This window comes from Taudactylus pleione, unplaced genomic scaffold (genome assembly GCF_031769625.1).
Source record: "Taudactylus pleione unplaced genomic scaffold, aTauple2 ptg000046l, whole genome shotgun sequence".
Lineage (NCBI taxonomy): Eukaryota > Metazoa > Chordata > Amphibia > Anura > Myobatrachidae > Taudactylus > Taudactylus pleione.
In genome coordinates this window covers 6,177,860-6,190,810 of record NW_028284448.1, presented here as the reverse complement: position 1 = coordinate 6,190,810, position 12,951 = coordinate 6,177,860, and the positions used below count along the sequence as shown (strand labels likewise).

The 12,951-nt window shown below is 44.6% G+C and overlaps 1 protein-coding gene across 1 annotated transcript in view; it reads right to left on the bottom strand.

Annotated features, from left to right (window-relative positions):
* Window positions 1-496: 496 nt before the first annotated feature.
* Window positions 497-12,951, bottom strand: part of MTRES1 (mitochondrial transcription rescue factor 1) — a 28,772-nt gene continuing 16,317 nt past the window's right edge. Inside the window, exon 4 of the mRNA XM_088460401.1 lies at window positions 497-3,295. Within this exon, the coding sequence (XP_088316527.1) occupies window positions 3,080-3,295 (216 nt within the window). The 3' untranslated portion in view covers window positions 497-3,079. The remainder of the gene's footprint in view (window positions 3,296-12,951) is intronic.

Sequence of the window (12,951 nt, the reverse complement as noted above, 5' to 3'; positions counted from 1 at the left end):
TTGTTAATTTTGCATGTATAGAATTGCCCCTGTATCCTCCCAGTTTCACAAGTCTATCAAAAAATCGGGAAGGGGGAAAAATGGAAAAAGATTCTGCACCAGAGAGAAATAAAGAAATATATAAATGTCAAAGTAAATGAGCCAACCGTAGTATATGTAATTAGGAGTAATTCCTCCCTTCTTAATTAGGTATTGTTTACGATGCACCCAATAGTCATGAATTTCAATTGTAGAAGGAATATCCTACACAGGCAGGCCAAGCAGACTATGTTGTGGGGCACTCTTAAATAATGTGTGTATATGTATATATATATATATGAAAAAGATGGGTGTAGTATGATTAGTTATAAAACATCAATTTTATTAATACTCATTTTTTAATTAATAAAAATTAATGTTTTATAATTAACTAATCATACCACACACATTTTTCATATACAGTATATACACATTATTTAAGAGTGCCCCACAACATAGTCTGCTTGGCCTGCCTGTGTAGGATATTCCTTCTACAGTTTCACAAGTTTGCAACTCTTGTTCTCGCAAGACCTTGTATCAACAATTCCTCCTACAAGAGCTAACATCAGTGTATATATATCCCCTTTGTAATTGTGTTTTCATTAACTGTTGAATGTGCAGTACAATTTGGTAAAATATATTTATACTGACAGCATTCACCATAAAAGAGAAAGCAAAATGAATAAATGTAAAGTAACTTTATGAAAAATAAAAACATCCCTAATCAGTAGTGGGCTGCATGCTAGCCTTCACCAGCTCTTCCCTGCTTTATTTAGTTGGTATCATATACCCCTTCAGCAGAAGCTCTTATTCTCTGCTTTAAGCCTTCCAAAGGCAATGCATGAGTAATATAGTTGTGCCTAGCGCCACCTAGAGCACATAGATCAATTACCATTTAAAAATGTAGAAATCCTCAATTCTGATAAAGTCCTAGATTTTAGCAATGAAATAGGAGGAAGGTCCCTCGACGTCCATGGAATTTGAGGCAAAAGAAAAAAATTCCTTGGATGACTGCAGATCTATGTATTAATAATTGTGGCACTGCCACGATTATCAGTCCGTATTATAAAATATTTCTTTTTAAATTTTTAACTAAATTATCCCCTTTATGTACTAAAATTAACTCGTAGGAACAACGGTAGTGAGAACTGCTGTCCCTATGAGTTACATCGAGGGCACATCGGAAGAGTTTTTCACATTTTTGAAAGACTCCTCCTATGAATCTGACACTGCAAATGTGCTGTTACCAGAGCTGGTCTGAGGCTGGGGGAAAGGGATTGTATGATCCCTCTCCTACGAGTATGCCTTCAATATAACATATGGGTCAGACAGTAGTCCTCTTTCAGAATAATGGGGACTGCGGCCTGCAGTGCTAATTTGCCTTTGCAATTGCCTATTTGTACATAGGGGGTATAAACAATCTGTACTTTCTGCATACTTTTATGAATATGGGCTTGTATTAAGTATGTATCATTCTTACCATAATATACTGTATTTTAAAAGTTATATTGTTTTTGTTCATTTATTTGTACACCATAGAATAGATAAATGTGTGTAGTAACACTTATATATTAAAACTCATAGGGGCACTTCAATAATCCACAATGCTAGCAATGAGTAGCATGGGAAAGCTCATAATGGCAGCACATCCCAAGCACCAAATCGTTCATGTCACCTTCCACTCTCATATGGGCGTGCAGTAAAATGAGTGATGGTACTCTCCCTATATTATCCGTGATGCCTGCAGCTGCACAGCGGTGCTAGTTGAATTGCACCCAGAGTCTTATGCTCGCCTTTAGGTAGGTGAAAAAGTGCTTGTAGAATAAAGGCTCAGTCTAGAACTTATTTTACATCAGACACCTCTAGATGATAACAAGCCTCAAGTGTTCAGAAGCTTTTATTAAGCCTAAATAAAAATGTAGGTTTAATACACGCGTGTACTCTGATGCACTCACAACTTTGCTGAGGTAACAAAATAGGAGGAGAACATAGGTCATGGTATTATTATATTCTACACAATATATTTTATTCTACCTATGACATACCCGATTTCCACATGGAGACACACATGTATATGACAGACACCTGATTTTTACCAACACTAGAATATTGATGCAGACTTCAATGCAATTCGGAGGCAAGTGCACTCGCATTGTGTGAACACAGCTAAATGTGTATATTCATCTGTATACAAAGTTGAACACATCTTGGAGACTTTTCTCCACAAAATGTGAAAGCTAGAAGACACACAAGATTTGTCCAGAACATGAACTTGCATTCAACTCTGCATTAGGCCCTGGATTAGTAAAAAAGAAAAAAAAAATCACTTTTAAAAAAGATAACCATATATTCCAGTGCTCTGAACAAACCCATTTCTTTCTTCAGTTTAAATGCATGGGTGGCATGGGTGCTAGATCAACTGAGATAAGAGGAGGGGTTGCTGCAAGAGTTGTTGTGGATTTGTGACTCCGCTCACACGTCAGCAGACATTTATGTGGAACATTAAAAAACAAGTGTAAGCTGTTGCCAGATGTAAACCTATTTGCAGAATTATTTTATGCCTGTGCCAGCCATATATCTACCTTTCAAAAACTGATGGAGTCACTTTGAAACATCAGATGTGCTTATTACATGTTATAACACTTATAGCTTACATTAAAAAACTGTTGTCGTTTCATGTGCAGAATTGGAGAGTGATCTGGCTACATCAAATGTAAAATTAAAGCTTTCCATGATTCGTGGGCTACATGTAAAATCTGCCAGTATTTACCCTGCATGCAAAGATAAAACACGTATTTGCATTACAACATGGTTCGTCCAGTTTTCTTTTTTTGCTTTGCTCACAACCCTGAATCAGAACCACTGTGTAGCCCTTTAAACATGCAGCCTTTGTACCAAGTTCCTCTTCAGTGGCCTAAATAATAGCAAAAAAAAAATACACACACACAAACTAAGGCAGCAGATGTGAGCAACCATTTGTTCAGTCAAAATACCATGCACATAACCAGTAAAAATAAATTCTCTTTTAGAATGATCTCTTTCCAATGAATATCAACAAATCTCAGTGTTCTGCACCAGTGGTGTGCTTGTCAGTCATTTTCAAAGCCTCCACAGCTCTAGGAACTTTCAAAGTTTTCCATCGCCTAAGCAACACCTTGTATTTATCGGTTGAGGTCTTTTCTTTTAACACATCTTTCAATACAATTCTCATCACTGTTGTGGTCTCATTTTCCCTGGACTCTTCTACAATTAAATCCAAAATATCCCCAACTTTCACCTAAAAAAGATAAAGATAACTATGTCATGCTACAATAAAGATTCAGACAATTTTCATAATCCGAGCAGTTTTAAATATACCTTTAGGTTTGAAAATCTTCAATAAAAAAAATTAATAAATAAAATATTTACTCATTGCACATAAAACAAATCATTGGTACACATGTGATACAAGTGTCAGTGGTCTTTGTGTCCATAATAATTAGGTAAAAAATATTATGATACAAATACACCAGATAAGGCTGTATTCTAATTGAAATCTAATTGGACACAGCAGACAACTCACATCTCATACACTCAAAGGCTGGGTACACATCAGGAAATATATTGGACAATATATCATTCAGTCACGGATTGGAACAATATCATCCATATCGCTCAGTGTGTACCCTCAATGATGCGTTCAAGTGCAACGTCAGCCCATCTGATGTGCTGCATGTCAAATTGGATGACATCACTGATGAAAGCATGCAGGCGAGTGCAGGATGGAAGGGTATATCGCGTGGTCGGACACCAGATCGTACAGTGTTAATCGACACCCAATATATATCCTTCCATCGGGCGTCATATCGGCTGGGATACATGTCATTGTGATGTTTACCCAACCAAACACTACATTCCCTACATTTTCAGGACAATGGACCTCATTCAGAGGTGGTCGCACGGAGCGAATTGTCGTAGCGAGCGATGTTTTTTTCAACTGCGCATGCGTGTACATGCCAGTGCGCGTGCGCAAGCCTGTCTTTCCGACCGCAATCCTCTTGCTCGTTATTCACTACGAGGTCGTAGCTGTGATTGACATTTTGTGCCGTTTGTGGGTGGTTAAAGGGGAAGGTGCTTGTGAATGGGGGTGTGGTGGTGCGGACGCAGGCGTGGTTGACCTTAAAAAGGGCGTTTTAAGGGCGTGCATATATTACTGAGCGAGTCATCACACACGTTATCTCGTTGCAATAACGATGCTACTGCTCGTAGTGCTAAAGGAAGCCCAGGGTCTACCTTAAGCATTGCGAGTGCAGGCGATGGTTTCTGCCTCAACTGATGTCTGTAGGCAATTAACACTGTAACAGGTGTTAATCGTGCTGACGTAGGTTGCCGCCTGCGACCGACTCTGAATTAGGCCGTAGAGATAGGAGGTGTGCTTTCATTGTTGTGGGTGTTTCCGCGCTTACGATGTGCATTGCGACTGAGCGCTCGTTTTGCATATTCTCGATCACTTTGGGTGCTATCGATCGCTCTCGAGCGACCGCCTCTGAATGAGGTCCAATGTCCTATGCCATTTGTCAAATAACTTGTTAATTTCTCTTGCTCGATCTCTGCTCTATCTACAGCGCTTCTCTTGGAAACCTAAAACGTAGCTTTGGATTTCAGTATAATCTCTGTATGGATTTTATCTAACCTATCCAGATGCCTTATTGGACACCATTACTGAATGCCATTCTGCCATTTAATTTTGGATGACCTCACACCACCTCATAAACATTAACCACTTGCCTGGCATGGTCGCATGGGAGGCAAGCTTGCCTGTAGGGTTCTCTTACCTCTCTGTGTTAATATCAATCGTAAGTGCTACAGAAAATGCAGGCACTATACAAATCAAAAATAATAAAATTATGTAGGATTCCAGCATCACTGTCAAGCAATGTGTAGATAATAAAATCTATATCAATCAAATTATGTACAAGTTTGGATATTGAAATATTTCATATTAAAATTGGGATTATAATATTGAATATGATAGATAATTTCATGGAGAAAAGGAGAGTTATGGTAAAACGCTCTTTCTCCGGAATCCATAGGGTCCACAGGGAGACAATGGGGTGTAGGTGGTACTTGGAGGACCGGACACCAACAGCAAAGCTTTTTCTGTCCCAGGATGCTCCGGTCCTTCCCCCTATACCCCACCCACAGCCTGAAGGCAACTCAGTTTTGTCAACAAGCCCAAGGCAAGAGCAGGATAGGAGAGAAGGAAGACTGATACACTGAAGAATCACACTCTCACACAGAGAAGGAAACAAGTGACCAAGAGAAGAAACCCATAGAAGCCAGGAGTCAGGGCGGGTGCCCTGTGGACCCTACAGACTTCGAAGAAAGAGAGTTGACAAAAGGTAAGTTTTACCATAACTCTCCTTTTCTTCTTCAGGGTCCACAGGGAGACAATAGGAATGTCCCAAAGCAGTTGTTCAAGAGCGGGGACGCTCCTGAGCTGAGAGGATAACCTGGCGTCCAAAGGAAGCATTCTGAGAGGCAAATGTATCCAAGTCATAGAACCTAATAAAAGGTGTGGACAGAAGACCACGTGACCGCCTTGCATAGTTGTTCAGCAGACGCGCCACAGCGGGTTGGCCTCGAGGGACCCACAGAGCGAGTAATATGAGCAGATACTTTAGCCGGCACAGGAAGGCCAACCTGCTTGTAAGCCTGTAAGATAGTCATGCGAAGCCATCTGGCCAGAGTCTGTTTGTTAGCTGGCCATCAGTTCCTGTGGAATCCATAAAGGACAAAGAGGGAATCTGTTTTCCTGATGGAATCGGTACGATCTACGTCGATCTTCAGAGCACGGACCACATCCAAGGAGGTCTCACCTGCTGAGTGGTCTGGCGATTGAAAGGCCGAAACTACAATTTCCTCATTAAGGTGGAAATGAGAGACCACCTTGGGAAGGAAGCCAGGGTGTGTTCAAAGAACAGCCCTGTCCTGATGAACCATCAGAAATGGGGAGTGACAAGAAAACACCCCTAAATCAGATACCCTACGGGCAGACGCTGTAGCCAGAAGAAAAAGTCTTCGCAGTGAGCCATTTGACGTCTACTGAGTCCAGGGGTTCAAATGGAGGTTCCAAAAGTGCATGGAGAACCACTGACAAATGCCACAGAGCCACAGGAGGGATAAAGGGAGATTGTATACGGAGAACACCCTGCAGGAAGGTGTGAACATCCGGCAGTGGAGCAATTCTGCATTGGAACCAGATGGACAGAGCAGAGACGTGCACTTTCAGAGAGGCAAGGCGGAGTCCAAGATCCAATCCAGCTTGAAGAAAGGCAAGGATTCTAGAAACCCTAAAAACCAGAGGGTCATAGTTTCTGGTAGCACACCACTGGAAACATGTATGCCACACATGGTGATAAATCTGGGCAGAGACTGGCTTACACGCTAGGAGCATGGTCTGGACCACATAGTTAGAAAACCCTTTTGACCTTAGGAGGGATGTCTCAAGAGCCACACTGTCAAAGACAGACGGGCCAGGTCCAGATGTAGACAGGGACCATGAGACAACAGGTCCAGTCGTCTGTGGAGAGACTTTGAAGATCAGAGTACCAATGGCGCCTGGGCCAAGCCGGAGCGGAGTTGCTTGAACTTCTGAAGAACCCGAGGAAGAAGTGAGACTGGAGGGAAGAGGTACGCCAAATGGAAGGTCCACTTCACTGACAATGCATTCATGAAGGCTGCTTCGGGATCCCTTGTCCTGGACCCGTACACTGGAAGCTTGTGGTTGTGTCCTGAGGCCATGAGGTCCACGTCCGGTAGACCCCATTAGTCCACCAGGAGCTGAAAGACTTCTGGGTGTAGAGACCACCCCTGCGTGCTGAGGAAATTGCTTCCCAGTTGAGAATTCCCTCGATGAACACTGTGGAGATGGTGTTCAGCCCATGTGAGAATGCGTGGCACTTCTGTCATTGCTGACCGACTTCGAGTGCCTCCCTGGTGATTGAGGTAGGCCACTGCCGTGGCGTTGTCGGACTGTACTTGTACTGGCCTGTCCTGAAGAATATCCTAAGTCAGAGTGAGGGCTCTGTAGATGGCTTGGAGTTCTAGGACGTTGATTGGCAAGATCGCCTTGGCTGATGCCCAGCGTCCTTGATAGGAGTGCTGGCCGACCTGCGGAGGCTTGCGTCCGTGGTGAGGAGTACCCATTCCGGGATCCAAAAGGGGCAACCCTTGTTTAAGTGGGACATCTGTAGCCACCAGGAGAGGGACAGGCGAACCTCCGGGCAGCCCATTCCACCTGAAGAGGATCAGGTGTTGTAGGGGCCTGGAGTGGAACTGAGCAAAATCCACCATGTTGAAGGTGGATACCATGGATCCCAAGGTCAGCATTGCAGAGTGAATTGACACTTGGCGACTGTGGAGTAACCTGTGCACTCGGTGCTGTAGTGCAGAGATTTTGTCTGCTGTCAGGAAGATTCTCTGAGCCTGAGAATCCAGGAAGGCTTCCAAATGCACCATTCTTTGAGAAGAGGTCAGGGCAGACCTTTTCCAGTTGATCAGCCAGCCGTGCGTTTGTAGAAAAGCAATGGTCACCTGTAGATGGCAGGGAAGGACCTCTGGAGAGCTTGCTAAGAGCAAGATATCGTCCAAGTATGGGAGCAGTCTGATCCCCTGATGTCGAAGATGAGCCGCTGTAACTGCCATGATCTCGGTAAAGACCCGTGGAGCTGTAGAAAGCCCAAAAGGCAGTGCTTGAAATTGGTAATGTTGCTGTAGGACAGCAAACCGGAGTCATCACTGATGAGAGGGTGCTATAGTTACATGTAGGTAAGCATACTGAATGTCCAGAGACACCATAAAGTCCCCAGGCTCCATAGCCAGGACAATAGAGCGGAGGGTTTCCATACGAAACCTGGGCACCCTGATAAACTTGTTCAGAGACCTGAGGTTGAGGATAGGCCGAAGAGACCCAATTGGGCTTCTGAACCAAGAAAAGGGTAGGGTAATAACCTGTCCCTCGCTGTGATGACAGGACCTGAATTATTACCCCAGAGTGCAGAAAGGAATGAATGGCCTTCTGGAGGAGCAGGGCTTTGCTTGGGTCCGATGGAGGGCCTGTGCAAAAGAACTGCTGGGGGGGAGCACCTCAGGAATGAGAGGGCGTACCCTGGGAGGCATGTCACGTGGGAATCTACGGCTGGGGAACCTTCCCATTTAGCGCAATCAGTAGCTGGAATAGGATAAAAAGAAATCAAGTGTTTAGGCAGCTGAAACTTTTTATTTGGCATATTCCATGCTGCACTCATAAGATCAGGAAACTAGGTGGCCTGGACTCGGAGCTGATCGGATGCACCTTCAGAGAGCTCCTAATAAACTTTTTAAAAATCCTAATTTGAGCTGCCATTGGGCTCTCCCTCCATACCTGGTGCTGGTTCCTGATCTCGGGGTCCTGTTGTGCTGCCCGTGTGGGGGCTCTTGTCCCCGGAGGACGTCAGCTGGCTCCCGGTAGTTTGAGGCCTGATCCGAGCCAAGAAGCCGGGACATAAATTTAAAGGACCGCCCGTCGGAACCTCCGCAATACGCGGCCCTACTGCGTAGTCACCCCTAGAAAACCCCAAACGCCTGACGATCCGTGCCGCACATTGGCGGGGGATAAGCAGCGCTCTTGCAGTTTGTGACAGCGCACTCGCTGCTGGTGCTCCTGACCCTCTCTGAGCACACCGCTAGACGCCGCGAGGCCCAGTGGTGATCTAGTAGGGATTACCTTCCTGCGTCAACGCTGCTGGTCCATTGGCTAGCCTCTCTCTCTCCCAGCCTACTGCCGGATGGTGAGGCCACTTCTACGGGAGGTGCTGCTCTGTATGTGGTGGCCTGTTCTGCCCCCGTATAGGAGGAGGCTCTGTGCTGTGTTCCCCCTGCCTGTTTGCTCCCTCATCCTGGCCACTGAGGCCCCTGCAGGAGGTTATTAAGCCCAAGATTGGGAGCTCTGAGCAGAGGATCACTGAGGCTACATATATCAAACAGCCACTTTGATAACTCTGTGGTGGTCTCCCCCTGTGAGTGGGGCCCCCATCCCTGCTTCTTTATATACAACCTGGATGCTGGCTGCAGATTTAGCTGCGGGAGCGCCGGCCTTCTCTTGGTGGATGACTATAGTTTTTCCATCTATGCATAGGATGCAGCTCTGTTTAAGCTGTGAAGAGAGAGGAGAACCTTTTTTCAGTGTGAATAAAATCTCTCCCCCCGCACCCATCACCGGTTTACTAATTTTTGTTTTTCTATTTCCACTCATTGCCCTTTTCACGTATTATTCTCCCCTCCTGAACGGTTCACTATGTCCAACCGGCACAAGAAGCCTGCAGCAGGTGAGTCGGCAGACTTTTTCCGACAGAAAGATAAAACCAATTCCACACCTGCTCCCTCCCCCACATCCTGCCGAAGGAGCGCAGAGCCTTACGGATGACGTCCCTGCGATTTCCCTTTCCTCTGAAATCACTAGAATGATTCAAACTACAATCCAGACGGAGTTGCGCTCCTTGATCTCCTCCCTCAAGGTAGAAATAGATTCCCTCGGGTCAAGGACGGACACGATGGAGCGTAAAGTAGATGAGATCTGTCAGTTCCAAGATGTCACAAGTCGAGAATTAGCCGACATGCGCTCGGAGATTGACCTTCTCAAGGAACAGATGAAGGATGCGGGGAACAGTTCCAGACGCAATAATATTCATCTCAGGAATATCCCGGAATCCATCGACTCTGATGAGCTTCCTGATTTCTTGGAGGGACTATTTCTTCAGTGTCTTCCAGACTCTTCCGCAGAAACCCTACAACTGGACAGAGCTCACAGAGTGTTACGCGCCAAGCCTCCATCTGACCAACCTCCTCGGGATGTCCTTGTTCGTTTTCATTACTACAAAACAAAAGAACAATTTCTCTCCTCAGTTCGCTTTGTCTCCACTGTCTCGTTCCGTGGTCACAATCTTCAAGTATACCAAGACTTTGCTCCTTCGACCTTGAGGAAACGTATGGACCTTGTTAATGTCACGAAAGCCCTTCAAAATCATAAAGTCAAGTACAAGTGGGGATTCCCATTCCATCTGCAGGTGTCTCATGAAAGCCATTCCTATAGAATCAAGACCCTAGAAGAGGGACTAGCTCTGCTTCCGAAGTTGGGTATTGCCCTTTCTCCACCTTTGCAGCCCGGTAGCAATGATTCTCCTCGACGCTCTGCTCCGACCCCGGAGTGGTCCACTGCTTGAGCTTGAAATACCTCCAGGTTGACACCAGGTGTTTTTCTCTATCTCCTCAATAATAGACTTGATGTTTTCTATTTTTGATAATAATGTTCGCTAATGTTTTGTTTGACCCTGTGAGATGCATGATGGCCTAACTTCAATATTTTGCTATGTTTATTGCCTTTAAATAATTTGTTCCAGCTGTGGGATTTGCTCCTGGAGTTCGCGTGGGGATGGTACTAGCCCTGCCCCCCTGTGGTAAATTGGGGGTCCCTCCCCCGCTGTCTCCGGGACCAACTCTCTTGACACTCTATGCATTTTATTCGGTAATTCTGGTCAATGTTTCAATTTACAAATATATGGCTTAAGTGTAATGTTTTTGGATACCTGGTATGTCTTCCTGGACCTATTCCTCTTTTTCCCTTATTTTTTTTATTATTTTTTTTCACCGGTGTGAATGGTCATGTGGGTTCTCCCTCGGTTGAAGATACTCACCACTCTTATGGCTTGAGGTTCTCCTCCCTTATTTTCTTGTTTTGCTACTGTCGTATTTTTACTTTCTTTTCTCTTTTTTCCGATATAGAATATTGCAATTTTGTATGGATATGTTCTCTGCTCTATATTGGGGCCACCCCCCCCCCAAGCCCCAAGTACACAGGATGTGCTGTTCCTATCGTGTACTTACTGCGGTCTGTGGATTAGACGCAGTTCTATTCTTTTTCCCCTTTACTATCCCATACTAACAATCCTGCCCCATCTTTCTCTATTTCTCTTCCCTTTCCTGGTTGGCAACGTGTGTCTTTTGCTGTGGCCATTAAATTCAGTAAGCTGTGTAAGATTCTTCCCTCTGAAATGAATTTCGCTTAATGTAAATGGCCTTAATTCCCCTCATACGCACTTCTTAAAACACCATCCACATCTCACAAATAAAACCTTCCCTCATGCATATTATGCCTCCACTGACCACAAATCTGAAGGAGTTGCGATCCTCCTCCATCGGTCCTCCCTTTTCATTGTTGATACCTCACATGTGGACCCACTAGGTCGCTATCTTTCTTACAGGATTTATCGGAAGCGCCCCAATTACGATAGCCAATATTTATGCTCCTAATGTCTCCCAGGGTGCCTTCCTCTCCATGGTCTTTTCGAAACTGTCTAAAATAGCGAAGGGTAAGATAATTATCGGTGGGGACTTTAATCTGACCCTTTCCTCTCATATAGGCCGAGTTGGCCCTTCCAGGCCCTCCCAGTCTTTACTTCGGGAATCTACTAAACTGGCTTCACTTTTAAAACTATATAACCTTTACGACTCTTGGAGGGTTTTGTACCCATCAGCTCGAGAATACTCACACTATTCTCACTCTCATAAGGTGTTTTCGCGAATAGACCTGTTTTTAGTGGACCACGCTACCACTCCCATCCTCCGTTCATCGGAGATCTCCCGTCTCCTGAACCGATCATTCGGCGGGTCTGCTAGATCTGGATTTCCCCTCACCGATTTAAATGGAGAATGGACGACTTTCTTTTTCTCCGTGAAGAGGTTCGTTCTCAAATTTTACAGGCGATTTCGGACTTCCATCAACATAATGACCCGGATCACACTTCTCACGCTATTAACTGGGAAGCGTTGAAAGCCTCGCTCTAAGGACACTTTCTTCAGATTTCATCTGCTCGTAAGAGCGCAGAGAGAAAGGAGATCTCTGTTTTAGAAGATAGTCAGTCAACTACGCTTATGCAGAGGTCAATTGAATCAACTTCTCTCATCAAGGGCAACTCGCACTCTCAAATGGTTACAACAAAAATTTTATGAACATATAAAGCGGATTCAATTTTGGCCAGTAAACTGCAGGCTAAACGTACCAAAAATAGAATCCTAAAAATCCAAGACTCAGCTGGTCGTTTCCATTACGATCCGAAATCTATCGCTAACAATTTTAGGGATTTTTATTCCTCACTTTACTCTCTTCAGAATAGGGACCTTTCCCCTTCCTCTCTCTTAGACGCCACTCGTACCTATCTTTCCTCCTGTAACCTACCTCATCTATCACCGTCACAAGTGTCTGCTCTTAATAAAGAGATCTTACCTGAAGAGCTAGAACAAGTTGTGAAGTCTATGAAATCCTCTTCTGCCCCCGGTCCGGATGGTTTTCCTGCGTTTTTTTTATAAGAGATTTTTACTATCGCTTTCCCCTCTTTTGTTGAATCTTTTGAACTCTATTTTAGCTGGCCAGAACTTTGATGAAGCCACCACCAGGGCAGAATTAGTGGTGATACATAAAGAAAGTAGAGATCCAAGTCTATGTGCCAGTTACAGACCGATATCCCTTCTGAATGTTGATTTAAAAATCTTTGCTAAGCTTCTTGCCTCTCGTCTTGCTCTTGTAATCCCCTCCCTGGTTCATCATGATCAGGTGGGGTTTGTCCCGGGTCGTCAGGCCTCTGACAATACTCGCAAGATCATTGATCTTATTAATTTTGCTAATTCTAAATCACTCCCGGCCCTGGTGGTGGCTTTGGATGCTGAGAAGGCCTTTGATAGGGTAGATTGGTCCTTTCTGAGATCTACCCTTCATGCTTTTGGCTTCCATGGAACCTTCTTGAACTGAGTGGCCTCTTTGTATTTCAACCCCTCTGCTCTAGTCTTGGCCAATGGCTTTGCTTCCTCTTCTTTTGGTATATTCAAATGGTACCCAGCAGGGCTGCCCCTTTTCGCCGC